A 19,330-nucleotide genomic window follows, 5' to 3' on the forward strand; every position below is an offset into this window, starting at 1 on the left:
TCTCATATTAAAATTCGTTTTAGACATCCACATGTATTAGATTAGTCTTGTCGAATCACCCACTATTTATATCTACGCGATAAATTTAATTGTGATTCAAATTTCACATAAATTAAAGATAAAGTCTAAAGTTTATAAAGAGAAATTTGTAAAAGTCGATTTTATAATTATGAATTATAAATATAAAAAATTTAATGTGACAAGAAAAATAATTAGTCATAACCATCCTTTATAAAAATATAATATTTTATTATTTTGTACAAAATAAAACCTTCAATAATAAATATGCTAAATAACTTGCATTTTTAGACATTCTTTAAACAGTATATTGTGTGTACGCACCCACAATCCTAATGAACTGCAGTACTATATTTCAAAAAGTGTTGCCAAATTTGCTATTGAAAATTAAACTAATAGCATAAAGATGGTGGTGGTGATTTTCCCCCATGTGGTCCATAACTAATGCATGCATTTTGTTTGGACAGTAACCAATGCATGCATGTTACTAGTAGCATGGTAGTCCATCAATTTCTGATCATTAAGGTTCGATTATAAAATTGCTCTTTTTAGCCTACAAGCGGGTAACGAGGTTGCCAGAGAAATACATAGTTATACCCAAAAAAAGACTATATAATAGTAATAATGACATATCCGAGTTGGGATGGCAATAGTGCCACTTGTTCTTTATTCAGTGATGATCACAATGCTTAAGGTTGGGAGGGTAAGATGGTAAATACCCGTCTCATAAATATTGATAAAACAGTTCCTCAGTAGTTAGTATGTTGTTAATTTAGTTGATATAGTTGTAGGTAGGTTGGTGTTAAACATTTTGGATTTTTGAACGTTACGTACGTTTTAATTAAAAAAAATGAAATTTTAATAATTAAAAATGTTATAATAAATTTTAATTTTTATAAAATCTCAAATTTTATTTTAATCTGTGTGAAAAGATCTCAATTTTTTAGTTTCTAAAAAATATTTTAAAAAGTTATTTTTTTTTTGTTGTAAAAAATGATATTTTTAATTTCTATAAAATCATAATAGAAACTAGAAGTGAATAAAAAACTTTATGAACTAAACTTAAAATATTGTAATTTTAAAATAATTAAAAATATTTTTAATTCAAAATCACTTTTATTTTATTATATTAAAAAAATAAAAATAAAAATTAGAGCCCTCATCAATTGTAGTCGACCTTAGTTGTAGGTATTACATTGTGATGTCATGTTAGTCGACTCTTAATTATTTTATTTTGAGATCGATTATGAGATATATGACACTAACGGTTTGATATATTTTTTGTTTATTTTATTACTTCAACATTTTGATTTGTTACACTTTGAAGTTTTTATTTGGACATCACTCGAGGGTAAAGAGTTTCACATTTTTAACTATCTAGCTAAATTCCACCTTATTGCACCTTAAACACATAGATATTAGGATAGGCTAAAATAGATAGGATAACCCATTTTTCTATCCCTACTTGTCATCTTTAGTTGTTTCGTTTTTAAAATAATTTTTGTTTTTGATCAACTAATTCTTTAGATTTTTTGGTCTCCATTATTTTTTATAACGTCACAATCTCATCATCACACTTATATGACATTTATGAGTTGGATAAAATTATAAATATTTTATTTAAATATTTTAAGTTTTAATTTTAATATTTTAATTTATAAAAGAATAAAATAAAATAAATTTATTTTTAGTATTTAAATGTATAAATAAAATAAATTTTAAAATGTTAAAATATTTAAATATTAAAAATAATATTAAAACAAATAAATAAAATTTAGATTTTTATATAAGTATGTTAAATTTTTAAATTGTTAAAAATAATTAAATAAAATAAATAAATTTTAAAAAATTTATTTAAATATTTTAATATATAATTTAAATAAATTTATTTATTCTTTATATGTTTATATATATATATATAATAAATTAATTTTAATATATAAACAAAATTAATTACAATAATAATTACATGAAAAATATTTTATCCAACTCACTAATGATCAAATTGTCATGTTAGTAATGAGATGATCAAATCATCAAAAATGATAGGGACCAAAAACATTTCAAAAATTAATTAATAGGAATAAAAAATTAATTTTAGAAATGAAAGGACTAAAAGTCCATTTTGAATAAAATAGGTGAGTGCATTTAAGCCTAATGTTTATGTTGTTGTGGTTGATTTGATTGTCTAATGTACTACTATGGTCTTGAATATACAACCTCTCTAGCTTCAATTATAAGCAAAAAGTGCATCTGTTTGTTGGCCTCAAATATGAGTAAAACTTAAACTAATTTATTCATATTTAATGACATTGTTCGAACATTATCCTTAAATTAATTCTTTAATATTATGAGAGATGACTATAATAATTAAGAATGAGTTAGAAATTGTATTTCTTTTTTACATTAAACCAAGAAAATCAAATGTGCTTAATTACCAACCTTTAATAAGTGTGAAATTAGGTACTTTTGATTATAATTAAGGTCGTATGGAGTAAACAAAAATAATTTACTCACATTTGTTAATAACTAATAAACTTTGATTATAATTATCTTTTGTATGTAGATAATTCAATGTTAATTTTTCATATTCTTATATAATTTGGCAGTATTAATAAGGGTTATAGTTGAAAAATAGCAATAAATGTATTCCTTCTATTTCATAAAAAGTGTTTCATTTGTAATATTTTTCTCTTGCAAAGTAATTATCATTTTAAAATACCAATTAATTATTAATTATTTTTTTCACTAATATTACCTTATTTATTATATGTGCAATTAATAAGAGTGTTTTAGTCATAACAAATTATGTAACCATTAAAATAAACTCAACTAATTATTTTTTAAGAATTGTGTACAATCTAAGTATGACACTTTCTATGAGACAGATATATATCTAGAAAAAAGAGACACAAATGTACCAAAAAGGACTTATAATTAAGAACATAGGGATTAGTTTAGTACTACCTCTAATCTTAAAATATAAACAAAAAATCAAATATAGAGCACGTATATTAATAAAAATTGGTAGAGTATAAAGGTTTTCCATGTCATTTTTTATCATCCAAGACAAATTGATACATTTAAAAGATAAATTTTTTTCTTCTTAAAGTGACATATAATTAGAGAAAAATATAGTACAATTTATCAAAGTTTAGGCTAAATGTATTTGAATTTTTACTTATATTTTTAGCAACAGGTTATAGATCGAAGAAAGATGGGTCGAAAAAATGTGTAAGTAGGATGACCAAGTGACAAATCACTATTATAATTATATTTTTTTAAAGTTTATTTGACTAAAAAAAGTCCGATTACAAACCATTAAAAAAACTTTTTAAGTTTATTAGGCCGACAATGTATTTAACTAAATATAAATATTTTTATTAATATTAATATTAATATTATAATTATAATATTAAATTTTATTTTTTGTGTTAAATCATAAATTTATTAATATTTTATGAAAGTTTAATATAGAGATATATTAATGTTTGATATATTTAAATATATTATTATAAATTATAATTGAAAGCCGATATAATATAATATTAAATAATTTAAGATGTTATGTTAGATTTTAAAATAGAACTTAAATTATTTGTATGTTAATTTATTTGTTTGTTTACAAAAATTTATAGGATGAGTTATATAAATTTTTATAAAATAATATAAAAATATACTTTTAAATAAGTTTTCATACATTGTGTGATTTTTGAAAAGGTCAAATAAAATCTTAATAATAGATCTTTGACAATGAAGGTTAAGCTTATACCTAATATTTTTAAGGTAAATCTATCTTCAAGTAACATATTTCCACTCATTTGGATAATAATATAGACATCTGAAGTGTAAAGTGGAAAGATGTTCTATTGGTGTTCAAAATTCCAATCACGAAATACCGCGTGGCTTATCCAAACTATTAAATGCACCTATCTCATTCGTTTTCGTACATATTTTTTGAAACGGTTTTCGTGCATTTATTGGTAATGAATACAAACAACATACAACACAGTTTTCGTAGAGCTTATCGATCGCATGTTTTTTCCAACGAAAACAGCAGTAATATTAATTGGAACAGGGTTGTAATGGAAGAAAGTTTAAAATATTTTAAAACAATAATTCAATGACTAAAATATAATTTTATATTTATGACTTTTTTTATTTTATGGTTTACTTCAATTTTAAATTTATGATTTTAATACAATTATAAGATTTTAAATTTTAGAGTTTTAGATCGAAAACGATGATGATCGATGGATGTTATAATCACGTTTTAATTTGATACATCTTTATAAATATAATTAAAAAAATATTAAAATTGCATAATTGAATAAAAACATGAAAATGTAAGATGAACACAAAGTTGTTAACTCAATTTAAAATTAAATTTCTACATATGAAGATATAATTATTTTTGAAATAATTACTAATATAGTAGAAAAATTACAAGCTATCTTGTTCATTGATTCATGTGAATCAAGGAACTAACTCTCTTTCAATAATAACTTTATCTTTTTAAATTTTAATAATAATCTTAAATTGTTACAAATGACTGATGATTAGTTTGGAGTTATCATATTAATCATGTAATAATTTTGAACTTTATTTTTATTCAAAAAGTATGATATTTTTCGATGAAAATATTTATGAAAATTTTAATTCATTCATAAAAGAAATAGAACATACTCCTAACTTATTAATAATAGCGTCCTGGTGTTTGAATGTATGTTTTCTATATACTAATTATGTTGTACCAAATAAGGGTATCTTAATCATTAACGGTAATTTTTGTGTGATTTTTACTTTTGGATGAAAAACCAATTTTAGTCCATAGAAAAAAGAAATATAAAATAGAGTTGATTATTTAGTCGTTTTTAACAATTATTTAATAATTTAATATAAGAGAAAATAAAAAGAAAAGACAATAGAAAAGAAATATGTGTATTTTTAAAATGATATAAAAGTTTTTAAGCAAAAATTATATATATAAAAATAATAAAAGTAAATTGAAATAAGTATTTATTAAAAATACATAAGAAACAATAACATATAAAAAGAAAAGTAAAGAGAATAAATATTTCTAAAATAAATTTTGTAACAATTAAAAAAATATTTCAATTTAATAAACTACTCCAATTATATTTTTTTATTCTTGTTACATATTTTCTAATTTTTTATTAACTAAAAAAAAAACTTATTTTTACTTAAAGACATTAATATCATTTTATAGATACACACTTTTTTTTTCTTAGTTTAATTTACTTGCACTAATAATATAAAATTATTTTATATTGTTATTAATAAAAATTATCATTTTAACACGTCAACAATTAACACATTTTAATTGAATTTAAAAAATAAAAAATAAAAAAACCTTATTGTGGGTTTTTACCCTATCCATTATGCGGGTTTTTATCCTATCCATTGTGAATTTTTTTTGCGGGTACCACTGAATATGGGTCTAATTGTCATCCTTAGTAACGAACATAGTAACCCTTATCTCGTTTTGTCTCGCCTTCATGCATGCTCTGCAAATTGCAATCTCACCTATCGCACACCTCCCTCCCTTTTTGCTTTTATTGTTAATCGTTTTTTGTCAAAAATTATTTCATTATTCAATAAATTTCAAAACAAATACAAACACTTAATCACGTTATATCTCCTAAATTAATTTACAAGAATTCCTATATGTTTCTTTCACTAGGTGGATTTGAGAAAGGAATAAAAGGTTGTTAAATAATTATCCTATTTTCAGTATCTTTTTCATTGAATGGACTCTATTAAATAATTATTTTATTTTTTATTTTCTTTTCTCTTTTCACACTTTTTTTTTTCTCTATCTTTTTTTCAATAATCAAATAAAGTATAAAGAAAGTAAAGACAGAAAAATTTAGGTTTAATTTTCTCATAGATTAAAATGAGTTTTATAAGCAAAAGTAAGACAAATAATTTATATATATATTAAAAAAGGTAATTGACAACATTTAATTTGTTTAATTCCATAAAACAATTAAATTTATTGTCTAATTTATTCTCCATAATCAATAAATTAAATGATTGAAAATAAAAAAAAAGTTAAATTAAGTGAAAGATATTTTAGATATATTATCACTAAAAAAAATTATCCATGAGACACTCAAACACACTTTTATATCTATATATATAGAGAATATAGAGAGAGAATACATCAAATAACTTTTCATCAATTGTGGTTACTATTATGTAAGACATATTTTGTCAATGCACAAGAATTAACAAAATTAGTTTTAACATTAAATGTATCTATATGACTATATTATTATTTTCTTCCTAAATAACTTGAGTTATAAAAAGATAGAAGTAAATGATTTTTTTTTTAATTTAAATTAGAGGTATTTTTTGTGCAAAGTAATGAATGCACCTTTTAATCTAAAAATAGTATTATAAGAAATGACAACTAAATTTGCAAGATGAACTTTTTTGACTAAAAAATAATATTAATTTATTTAAATTGGTAGAAATTTAATCAATCTAGAATATCACAATTTAAAGTAATTATTAAAAAAATAACTAATATGCAAACAAATCCATATCTTCCAAGTTAATAAAATAAAATAATAAAAATTTATAAATATGACAAAATTAAAATATTTAAAATATCAAGCATTCATAATTGTAATATTGTGGACATTTCATTAATTGAGTTTAGACTAAATCAAAGTTATTCTATTAATCTGAATTAAACGAAGACTACAATAAAACCTAAAATTATTATTTAGAATTGTTGAAGAAATAAAAAAAATGAAATAGTTGTTAATTTGAGGGTAGAGAGTAAACTTAAGTTGCATTTGGATAGAGTGGCGTGGGGTGTGTGAGTGTGAATACGTGGAGCCGAGTCAGCATCGCACGCCCCACGACTCAAAAAAATAGCTTATTCCTTACTTTCCTCGATTGAAGAGCTTCCTTGGAGCAACACAATTGAATTGAATTAGATTCAATCCAAACAAACGCGTTACCTTATCTTCTTTTCTTTTTCACCCTTTAGCTGTCATTTACTCCTTACCAGCTCATACATATGTCTCATCGAATTCCTCTCCTTTTATACTTTCTAAACTTCTATTTTTCTCCATTATCCATTCTCTTCTCACTACTACTTTATATGTCAATTTTGTTCTTTAACTTAATCACATGAGGTTTGAGGATATTATTTCTCAATTTCAACACTACTTTAAAGGGACCACGTTAGGATTTATATTAATCAAATAACTTTACTTATTGCTAATTCTTCATCCATCCATAATTCTAACATATATTAGTAATAGAACAATTTTTATTTTCACTCAATAAAAAATGTAATTTTAATATAATATAATTTATTTTATTTAAAAAATATATAAATTTATTTGTCATGGTTAATAATTATTATTTTATTGTATTCATTATAATAAATATATTTTTTTTATGTATAGACGAGTGCAAAGCGGGACAATCCATTTTCGTCAGAGGCGAAGATTTTGACGGAGGTAAAGATTCAATTTACAATTACAACGACAAATTAGACATGGGCGGAAGTGGAAAGTCGGAACAGGGAAGTAGATGCAAAATCCATCTCCGATTGTCATACTTATTTGCTATCTATATATGTATTATATAGTTAAATAAGTTTTTAGTCTCCATAAAATTCAATTATTTTATTTTTAGTTTTTTAAAAAAAATTTCGTCAACTTTTAGTCCTTTTAAATTTTTTTATTTTTATTTTTGGTCTATGATTTTAAATCAACTCTTGTGTATCTTTTGAATTTTTGAATAATATTCTGCAGTAATGTTTAGGACATTCTAAGAAATTTCTCAACTAAAATTTATAATTTTTTAACAAACAATAAATTAAATATAAATTTTTTAGTATTAAAAACTTAAAAATTCACATTTAATTCTCGCTTTCTTTAAAAAAATTATATTTATGGATAAAAGTTGTTAAACATATCTTAAAAATTATTACAAAAAGGTATTCAATAATTCAAAAGATGAACAATAGTTAATTTAAAATCAGACACCAAAAATAAACAAAAACATATTTATAAAAACTAAAAATATAATAATAAAATTTTTATAGAGACCACGGTTAAGTAAACATACATTTAAAAATAAAAAAATAAAAAAGTAAACACGCATTTCATGAGGAGCACAAAGTAGGTGTATTTCTTCTATCATAACCCTGATTTTTTATTGAAAAAAATTTAAGATGGATAATAGTTTAAGGTTGGTAGCTATGATGTTGATCTGCGAGTGGAAAGATTGATTGAATATCAAAATTGGAAAGGGCAACAAATGTTTTTGTGGTAACCTATATTCCAAGGGTTGTTAAAAGCTTGGAACAATATATGGCTTTTGTGTTTGTTCAGCAATAAGATATTTGGAATTTTAACATATAAAAATCAATAAGATATTTAAAAAGTTAGTCGTGGTATGTCATGAAATGAAACAACATATGGTCCCTAAAAAAATGAAACAATATACGGAACTCTCAAAGTATTCATATTTATATTTTCTTTTAAAGCATATTACTTAATTATATATTGTTCATATTAATAAATAGAAATGAATTAAAAAAGTTAATAAATAAAAACCGTTAGTTTTTTTTTTTTTTTTTATATAGTAAATAAAAATCGTTTGTATAAATTTGGTGAATAATAAAAACATGTATTAACAACTTATACACACGAGATAAACGCATTTTTTAAAAGCCTTTTCATAATTTATTTCTTTCTTCATATTTAACTGTTTTGGTTGGCAATGGATATATATTTCTGACCTATATATTAATGAATTTAAAAACGGGAGCTAGTCTTGGAAGAAGGACCACAAGTGGCAAGTTGTATGAATTTGACCATAATTAGAAAACTATTTAAGCACAAGATAAGATAGATACATGGGAGGTACAAGTAAAGGATAGGTTGAATGGAATAATGGTGTCTAGTCTTAAATGGTACTAGTAGTACATATACTCTATTCAAAGATAGATTTTAGGATGATTCATTTTATATATGATTTATGATGTACTTTATGTCAAAATTATTAAATATTTTTTTAAACGCTCAAAATTAGTAGTTTTTTTTAAGAAGTAAAATATATTAAATAGTAAAGTTTAAATTTGTCACAAAACATACTAAACAAAGAATAAAAAATTACATCAAATAGAGATTCGAAACTAAAATCCCTAAAACAAAGACACTAAACACCCTTCAACTATCTAGATAATTACAAACATGCTAACATTCTAAAGGTTGTATCAACTATTAATGGAGCGCAAAGGCGAACTAATGAACATGAACATTCAACCACCACTGTGAAAAAATCTTTATTCGTCCGATTAGTAAATATGTATGTCGCAATCTTGTGGCAATAAGATATCTAAGTAGCAAGTATGAGGGGTTTTATATGTGTGGGATGCAGATGTGATTTTTGTGAAAATCAATATCAAGACCTAAAATAATGGTATTTATAGGAAAGAAATGTGTTTTTTTCTTATTAAGATTTTCACGAATAAATGATTTGCACATAAATCAAAACCATATTCTCTTTTGCCACAAGGCAGTGCACCATTGTAGAAGGTAGACTAGCCCATCATCGATAAACATGTTTCTTAAAAAATTGTGTACAAGATATTTTTTAAGTAAGAATCGAACTCATTACTCTAATTTTGCGATGTAAAATGATACATGTCACGAAAAAGGAAATCTCGAAAGCATCACAACAAAGAGTAAATTAATATAAGTGATTTGACTTTTCAACATTGAAGGTTCTATGTATGGTTATATGGCCCTACTGTTTGTATTGGGAGGCTTCATAATACACTCGTGAAAGAGGATTTTGTGATAAATAGTAATCATCTTTTACGATATACTTATATGCATTGCGTAACAACCACTTGCATTACTAATGGTATAGTGTAGAAGGTCTACCACATAAAAGAGAGAAAATATTAATTAATATAAATTTAATTAAACATGATTTACCAAAATCCATCCGCCTTAAACTTTATAGACGATACAACTTTTGAGAATTAATCTCATGACATGTTGTATGAAAATAGTGCATTTTACCACTTGATCATTGTAAGATATCTAATAATATATAAACATTGATAATATATAATTAATATTTTAGATCATGTGTGCTGATCCATTCTGTACAAATTACGGATCAACTTTGTCCATCGATCTTTGGTATTTGTTTAATCAATATTGTTAAATTCCAAATTTTTATATTATATCACTAATTAATCATACATTTTTTGAGACTTTTTTTTAATGATACAATTTTCTATCACCACACTTTTATATAAAAAAAAAAAATTATTCAACCACACTAATGATAAGGATGTGGATAAAGGACGGCCACTTTGACATTGTTTCTATTTTTTTTATATAAAAAAAATCATGTAAAACACGACCAATAAATGAAAATATCTTTAAGCAAACAAAATAAGAAACAAAATAAAAGAAAATCATAATTAGAAAAAATTTCATGTAAAACTCACGGACAATTAAGTTAAAATATTCTACATCAAATATGTAATAATTGAAACAGATAAACTTAAAATATTAATTAAAGGAAATTTTTTATATCTTTTGACAGAAAAAGGAACGAATATAAAAGAATTGAATAACCAATCAAAAATAAAATAAAAGAATCACATAAAATAATAACATTTATTTATAAGGAGAAAAAATAGAAAAACCAGCGGAACTAAACCATGGTTAGAAAAGCAAACCGCAGTAAAGATTATTGTTAATTAATGGGCAAAAAAGTTATCAAAATTTCTATCCATTATCCAACTTATCACGCAGACACAAAATGATTATTTTAATTATCATTACCATTATCATTATTATTATTTATTATATTTATATATTATATTTAATTAAAAAACTCTATCCATTACATCGAGTGCCTTATTCTACATTGACCCTAAGATATATAAATAAATAAAAATAAACTAAAAATCTTGCAGTTGCCGTTCTCATTTTGTTCTTTCATTCATTCTCTCCTAAAAACTCAAATCTCTCTCTTTCTCTCTCTAACTTTCTCTCTCGTCACTTCGCGTTTCTCGACTTCACCTTACCGGAATCTCGCCGTTACCGTCGCCGGAAAGGTGAGACTCACAGCTTTCGACTCGGGAGTTCTAACTACTGAACTTTTGTTGTTGTTGTTTTTTTGTTGTTGTGTTTTTTGGTTTCGGATCCGTTCTTTGAATTGAATTGTTTGTTATTGTTACTGATTTTCTAAAGCATTTGGTGGTTTTGGTTTCTTTTTTTGATTTTTCTGTGTTTGTTGTATCGGTAATCAAACACTAATGATCGTTTCGTTTGCGTTTTTTTGTGTGTGTGTGAAAATTTGTGAATACTAGTCGTGTCGTGTGAGTTTGGTGTTTCGGTTGGAAATTATTAAACGACATCGTCGTTTACTTGGAGTTTCGTAATGTGAATAATAGCTTGAATTTGTGTATGTATGTTTATGAGTGTTAAAATTTTATTTTATTTTATTATATTTGATTTGTTTTTGTTTTTCTCATCGTGTTGAGATCTAACAGTTTTCAAGCCCAGTATTTTTTAATAAGTTTTTTTTATGATATTTTTTATGCTATTAGTTTCCTATTTTTTTCAGTGGTTTATTTTTGGTGGGCAATTTATTTATTTTTTGTTTTGGTTTAGGAAATTATTGGTAAAGATGATTTAAAGTGGGAATAGTTTGGTTTGGTTTTTGTTTAGATAGGTTTTGTTGGGATTGATGGGGCTTCTAAGCTCCTTTTTGACAAGAAAGTGGTAGGGTATTATAAGTCATCAATGTACTTTGATTGAAGTTTTTGGACCATTATGTGATATTTGGATAAGGTGATTATCATATTTGATTGTATAGAATAAAGGGTTTGTCTTTCGCGGATTTATTCTTATTGTAAACTTGGAGAATGACACATGAAGTTGGATCTCAAAAGATTTCTTATATCATTTGTGCTGGGAATTATACTCGCTTTGCATTTTGATCTGGGGAGTCAATCACATCAATGTTAGTACATAACAAGATGTGTATATCTTTGTCGGTAATCTGTTTGTATTTTGCTGGCCTAACTACTTTGAGATAAGAGGAAATGACATTATTATCATGTTTAAAGTGAATCCATCTTTTATGTGTGGGTGTGTGTTGGTTAATGATCTAGTGGAAATAATTATATATCATCATACATGTTATAAGTGTTGCTAGTAGTTCCATTTTTTGTTTTCTTTTTTGGCCTTATTTTTGCTGATTCACAAGTACCTTTGCTCTCTTTAATTACTTTTGGTAGCCTAGAGAAATAAATAAATGCTTGATTATTGCTTGTACAACAACTTTGTCTAGTTGGCAGCAATGATAATGAACACTCAGTTAATGTTATCCAAATTCTTTTTTCGAGATAAATCCACGTGTCTTAGAGTTAGTATTCCTCGTCGACCTATTGTTGATTATTCACATTATGACTTTTTTATGTATCATGTATCATCACCTCCTGGCGCTATTTGTTCAGCAGTCTTCCATCTAAACTGCCTTGATTATTAAATTAGCATTTGGTGAAGTAGTTTGATCATTGGTCAACCAACAATATCAGAACCAAGCTAGTGAATGTGCCTGAAATGAATTATTATGGGATTCATTTCAAATAAGTACTTGTTAACACCATGTTTGATGCAGTCTCTGTCAAATTTTTACGTCGTATATGTTATATAATTTGTAGGATGCTTGTTGTTGTTGTTTTTTTTTTTTTAATTAATTTACTTGTTTGTTTGAATTGATAGAAAGAAGATATTGAAGAAAGGTCCATTTACCAGTCATGACATCAAGGTCATATGCTAATCTCTTAGACTTAGCTGGTGGAGACTTGTTTGATATTCCTCACACTCCAAGAACTCTTCCAAGGGTTATGACTGTTCCTGGAATTATTTCTGATCTTGATGGTTGTAATGATGGTGATTCAGATGTTAGTTCTTCTGGATGTCGGGAGCGTAAAATCATTGTGGCAAACATGTTGCCGCTGCAGGCTAAAAGAGATATAGATACTGCTAAATGGTGTTTCAGTTGGGATGAGGATTCAATTCTATTACAATTAAAAGATGGGTTTTCTTCTGATATTGAGGTAATCTATGTGGGTTCCCTCAAAGTTGAGATAGATGCTAGTGAGCAGGATGAAGTTGCTCAGAGATTATTGGATGACTTTAATTGTGTGCCCACCTTTCTTCCCCATGATCTGCAGAAAAAGTTCTATCTTGGTTTTTGTAAGCAGCAGCTCTGGCCTCTGTTTCATTATATGCTACCCATATGCTCAGATCATGGTGACCGCTTTGACCGCTCTCTTTGGCAGGCTTATGTTTCTGCAAACAAAATATTTGCAGATAAAGTCATGGAAGTGATTAATCCTGATGATGATTTTGTTTGGGTTCATGACTATCACTTGATGGTTTTGCCTACTTTCTTGAGGAAACGATTCAATCGAGTTAAACTTGGGTTCTTTCTTCATAGTCCTTTCCCCTCATCTGAAATTTACCGGACTTTGCCAGTAAGGGATGAAATTTTGAAGGGATTGTTGAATTCCGATTTAATTGGTTTTCATACATTTGATTATGCCCGCCACTTTCTTTCTTGTTGCAGTAGAATGCTAGGTCTGGACTATGAATCTAAGAGAGGACATATTGGACTTGATTACTTTGGCCGCACTATATTTATCAAAATTTTGCCTGTAGGCATTCACATGGGTAGGCTTGACTCTGTATTAAATCTTCCTTCTACATCCTCTAAACTAAAAGAGATTCAGGAAGAGTTTAAGGGTAAGAAAGTTATTCTAGGTGTTGACGACATGGATATTTTTAAGGGTATCAATCTGAAATTTCTTGCTGTGGAGCAGCTGCTGCAGCAGAATCCAGATTTGCAGGGAGAAGTTGTCCTAGTTCAAATTGTAAATCCTGCTAGGGGTTCAGGGAAGGATGTTCAGGAAGCAAAGAAGGAAGCATATTTAATTGCTGAGAGAATCAATAATACTTACGGCTCAAAGCATTATCAGCCAGTCATTATCATTGACCGCCCTGTTCCTCGTTTTGAGAAGAGTGCCTATTATGCTGTAGCTGAGTGTTGCATTGTCAATGCTGTGAGGGATGGAATGAACTTAGTCCCCTACAAATATATTGTCTGCAGACAGGGAACTGCAAAGATGGATGAAGCTATGGGTAGAAAAAGCGATTCTCCTCGTACAAGCATGCTTGTTGTGTCTGAGTTCATTGGCTGTTCACCTTCTCTGAGTGGGGCCATCAGGGTCAATCCCTGGGATATAGATGCAGTTGCCGATGCTCTGAATTTGGCCCTCACTATGAGAGATTCAGAGAAGAAGTTGCGCCATGAGAAACACTACCGATATGTCAGTTCTCATGATGTGGCATATTGGGCACGCAGTTTTATGCAGGATTTGGAGAGAGCCTGCAAAGATCATTATACTAAAAGGTGCTGGGGAATTGGTTTGGGCTTGGGGTTCAGAGTTATTTCTCTTTCTCATGGTTTTCGGAAGTTGTCCATTGACCATATTGTATCAGCATACAAAAGAACCAGTAGAAGGGCCATCTTTCTTGATTATGACGGCACTGTTGTACCACAATCTTCTATTAATAAAACCCCTAGCCCTGAAGTCATATCTGTGCTTAACGCTCTGTGTAATGATACCAAGAATGTCGTATTCATTGTTAGTGGTAGGGCAAGAGATTCACTGAGTGAATGGTTTACCTCATGCAAAATGCTGGGGCTTGCAGCTGAACATGGGTACTTTTTAAGGTATGTCAACTTTGATTCTTCCTCCTCACCACCTAAAAAAAAATAGAAAAATTATAATGCTAAGTTATTTCACATTTGCAGGTGGAATAGTGATTCCGAATGGGAAACCAGTCACTTGTCTGCAGACCTTGATTGGAAACAGATAGTGGTGCCAGTCATGCAATCATATACAGAAGCAACTGATGGATCTAATATTGAAATTAAGGAAAGTGCTTTGGTGTGGCATCATCAAGATGCCGACCCTGATTTTGGTTCCTGCCAAGCCAAAGAATTGTTGGATCACTTGGAAAGTGTTCTTGCTAATGAACCAGCAATTGTTAAGAGAGGCCAGCATATTGTTGAAGTTAAGCCACAGGTAGAGTTTTTAGAATGCCTTCCTCTATTTATATTAAGTGAAGCTCATTAGCTTGAATTGTTTTAATCAATGCTATGAACTTGCTCTCTGCAGGGAGTAACCAAAGGTTTGGTAGCTGAAAAAGTTCTTTTGAATATGGTTAATGGCGGTAACCCACCAGATTTCGTGATGTGCATTGGAGATGATAGATCTGATGAAGACATGTTTGAAAGCATTTTGAGTACAGTCTCATGCCCATCGTTACCATCAGCTCCAGAGATTTTCGCCTGCACTGTAGGTAGGAAGCCTAGCAAGGCCAAGTATTTTCTTGATGATACTACTGATGTTGTAAAGTTGCTTCAAGGCCTTGCCGCCTCATCAAATCCAAAGCCCAGACATCTTGCGCAATTCCAGGTTTCTTTTGAGAGCACAGTTTCTTAGACAGGTCAAGACAGCATTATTGGTTCGATATACGAGGATTCTGATCCTGTAAATCAGAAATTTTTGGGTATATTAAGCTTAACCTGACGATGACAAATAGTTCAACTTTGCTGTTGTGGATCAGATTCTTTTTGGGCTCTTGAACTGGTTTTACATGGCATCATGAAGGCTGCGACGTGGTTTATGGATGATCTGACAGTTACTCTCTTGTACATGGTAACAACATCAATTGTTATATTTACTGGTGCTGCCTTGAGCTTTAGTTGCGCTTTAAATTTTTTGGACCAGTTTGTTGCTTGTCCTGAAAGAGGAGCACCAAAACTTCAAACATGTATAGTTACAGTATTCTGTTACAACACATAATTTTATTCTGGTTTGAGATATCTTCAAGTTGTGTTGATCTATGATGAGAAAAACTATTATTTCGGGGCATTTGAAGTTCTATTGAGATGTAGCTTAATAAGCTATTGTTTAGAAGTTATTTCCAAAAAGTAAATCTTACTACTAAGTGTCTACGATAGAGCATCTTCAATGGTGGAGTTGTGATTGAGTTGTTTAACTCAATTTTGGTGATCATACTATATACTACATAAACTTTTAAGGATATTAACAACATTTTTACGTCAAAAAAATGTGTTCTTGAACTTAACGCATTTTCTATATCATAAAATGAAAAGGAATTCATTGGAACCCCAAGTTTGAAGCCAAGATCTTTTTAAGTAATAGATGTTTTTGCAATTTTGATTTATGTGGTTCTTTTGGTTGTTTATATTGAGGCAATAACTTAGTGCCCTTGTTAAGTTGAACAAGTCTTTGGGTTTGGTGTATTTAAGTTTTTGGTTTGCACATATATATGTAGCCTTATACCTTGTAATAATGACATAATTTACGAATAGTAGTGAAAGATAACATTACGTTATACATCATACACTTTTCCATTCAATTTTAGATAACCAAATTCAAATTCTACTTTTCTTTCTAGTCAAAACTTGCATCATGAGGCTCTGGTTTTTTTTTTCTTTCTGATTAACGTGTGTGGAGGGAGTCTTGGGCCCTGTTTCATTGTTCGGCGGCCTTCTGGGCAAGCTTCGTAGCACTATAGGCTTTAGTAGGCCCATGGTTCTATTGTGGGGGCACAAGGGGCCTCCTCTCGATTCCTAGTATCCTCAAGATCCTAGAATAAGGGGTGTGCATGTGCACATTTGATTCTCTTTTATGAAAATCATTCGGATCCAATTATATATTAGACATTTTTTTTTTAAATTAAACCAAATTGAATTGAATCATACAATACAATAATATTTTAGTACTCATTTATTTTATTATTAGTGTAAGATGTTATATTAAAATTTTATTTATTGGGTTTTCAATAACACTTATTAGTTTAATTAAATCTTTTTTTTACTATTTCATATATTTTAAATGTGATTAATATTTTTTTACAATAACATGATTGATACTGATATTTTTAATGTTGATTTTTGTATGTTATATGTTAAATCCTTTAAAATGAAACATAAATAAAAATATTATTTAAAAAATTGACAAATTAAATCTTAACCGTGAAAAAATGGTCGGAATTCTTATCTCACTAGCAAAAACAGTGTCCACAACATGGGTCCTCCAATACCTCCCATATAAGCGTGAATGAGAATAAGGGAAAGAAAAAGGAAGAAAAAAAAAAAGGAAAATAAAAGATGAATTGTTTTTGTCTTCTAGTGTGTTGTTGAGAAGGAAATGAGTAAATGAGAAAGAGGGAAAGAAAAATAATAAAAGATGAAAACATAATAGAGACGATCGAGAATGAATGCGAAAGAGGGAACAAAAAGAAGATAAAAGAACGAAAATTAATACACTATAAAGAGGAATCTATTGAACAATTTAATTCAAGAAGGAGGAGGAATCTATTGAACAATTTAATCTATTGAACAAATTAAAGAGGGAAAATTAATTTACATTTTTAGCATGATAATTCAAGAAGGAGGAGGAATCTATTAAACAATTTAAGCGGCTACTTCGATTGAATGTTATTTTTAACAAGAAGGAGGAATCTATTTTCAATGTGATGATCCTTATTCTAGAGTTGTTTCTTTGAAATTTGGAATAGTCACAATAAGACATTACATTGCAAGACGAATATCACACTAGCTAATTGATTCTTTTCTTGTACTTATTATTTTGAATGAATTTAATCTTTTGGTTGTTCATATATCTCAAGAGTCATTTATAAAAAGCTATATACCCATTCTATGGCATTTTGTTTTCATCAAACATTCACTTACACTTAATTAGTGTTCTAATTTGGAATTAAAATAGTGGTTGGAATAGTGACAACCCGATAATAGATGATAAGTGATGCACTAATAGACGTAACAATATTACTTGTGTATTTAGATTGACGGAGTATTTTTTTTTTTGTATAGAAAAAATTAGGTCAAATCTCAAAAGATTTGAGAGATAATCTCAACGTGATTTTTACACCTAAATATTAATGGTGTCTTTGTCCGTTATAAAATAGTAATATGAGGTTGTTGAGAGAGCAATCGGTACTAAATAAATAGATTCAGTATGAAAATTGGTCTAATCCATTCCTAGACAATTGAATATGTATAAAACATAAAAAAATGAATGAGTTACTAGAAATGAGATAAATAAATATCGAGAAATTTTTTTAATAGACAAATTTTAGTGAATTAGTAATTAGGTTATTTTTTTTTAATATAGATACTCTAATTTTGTTGGCGGTTCAACCTAGTAGTATATGGGGTGGAGGTCGAGCTCATTTTTTATTTGATATAAATAAATAAAGTATTATCATTTTGTTTATATTTGTATAGAAAATAATAAAAAAAAAAAATGGCACACAACTGAATTTTCAAATTCAACTCGAGACATAATATACAACTTAAAAAATATTTATCAGATAAACTAAACCTTTGGAATACTCGTAAGTATAAATTGTCCAAATTAAGCAGAAGGGCTTATTATTTTGTTGAGGGAAGTAGTTTTCACCTACTGCAAAAATTAGTTCCACACAAAGCATGTAACCAATTACTTTTTATGAATATTTGTTTTCTTCATTGTGGTTCAGAAAAGACATCCTTCTATTCACTTGAAAACGCAATTGGAGGAGTGGAAAGAAGGATACTATATTGTGTTTGTTGTTTTCACCAAAGAATAGAAAATTGGCCATCTTAATTTGTCTTACACTGTCACTCTTTGTTTTCTTTCTTTGAGAGAAATTATATTAATATTAAATATTACTTAAAAATGAAATTAAATATGGTCAAATCAATATGATATATTGCAACAATGTCATCACGTGGCATGGCATCATTGCCAGCTTGCTTTTATTAGTAGAGTTAGATGAGTGGTAGCCAACAACACATTGTCAGTATCATGTGGCACCAGGAAATGAATCCTCTTGTGTTGAAAAAAAAAACACTAGAAAATAATGTTTTAATTTTTAACATTTTTTTTACACATTTTTTCTCTTATTTACAATTTTCATTGAATTGTTGAGATCAAAACATTATTTGTTTTTTTCAACATAAGTAGATTTATTCTCTTGTTGGTAGTTGCATCATGTCATTCAAAACAACAACAACCTTTCTGGATTATTATGACTACTTGTTCTGTCCTAAACCAATATATATGTTGCATTTCCAATGTCTGATTGTACCTTCCTTTCTTAATTTTGATAAATGGTAA

General features: G+C 27.7%; 1 protein-coding gene across 2 annotated transcripts; it reads left to right on the plus strand.

Annotated features, from left to right (window-relative positions):
- The first annotated feature begins 10,992 nt into the window (after positions 1–10,992).
- LOC101494953 (probable alpha,alpha-trehalose-phosphate synthase [UDP-forming] 9) lies at positions 10,993–16,002 on the plus strand. 2 transcript variants are annotated; one of them, XM_004509783.4, is made up of 4 exons: positions 10,993–11,152; positions 12,828–14,844; positions 14,926–15,199; positions 15,293–16,002. In XM_004509783.4, exons 2-4 carry the CDS (start codon positions 12,863–12,865, stop codon positions 15,617–15,619), a joined length of 2,583 nt encoding a protein of 860 aa, XP_004509840.1. In that variant the 5' UTR covers positions 10,993–11,152; positions 12,828–12,862; the 3' UTR covers positions 15,620–16,002. The 2 variants fall into 2 exon arrangements, with proteins under 2 accessions (XP_004509840.1, XP_073226822.1); XM_073370721.1 differs by lacking the exon at positions 10,993–11,152 and adding an exon at positions 11,189–12,063.
- The last annotated feature ends 3,328 nt before the right edge of the window (positions 16,003–19,330 follow it).

Source organism: Cicer arietinum, chromosome 7 (genome assembly GCF_000331145.2).
Source record: "Cicer arietinum cultivar CDC Frontier isolate Library 1 chromosome 7, Cicar.CDCFrontier_v2.0, whole genome shotgun sequence".
NCBI classification, from domain to species: Eukaryota; Viridiplantae; Streptophyta; class Magnoliopsida; order Fabales; family Fabaceae; genus Cicer; species Cicer arietinum.

Bases quoted from the DNA above. Each gene is read 5' to 3' on its own strand.
- LOC101494953 (XM_004509783.4), top strand. From the start codon at position 12,863: ATGACATCAAGGTCATATGCTAATCTCTTAGACTTAGCTGGTGGAGAC. The intron at 14,845-14,925 runs GTATGTCAACTT...TCACATTTGCAG, and splicing joins GAACATGGGTACTTTTTAAG to GTGGAATAGTGATTCCGAAT. The intron at 15,200-15,292 runs GTAGAGTTTTTA...TGCTCTCTGCAG, and splicing joins TTGTTGAAGTTAAGCCACAG to GGAGTAACCAAAGGTTTGGT.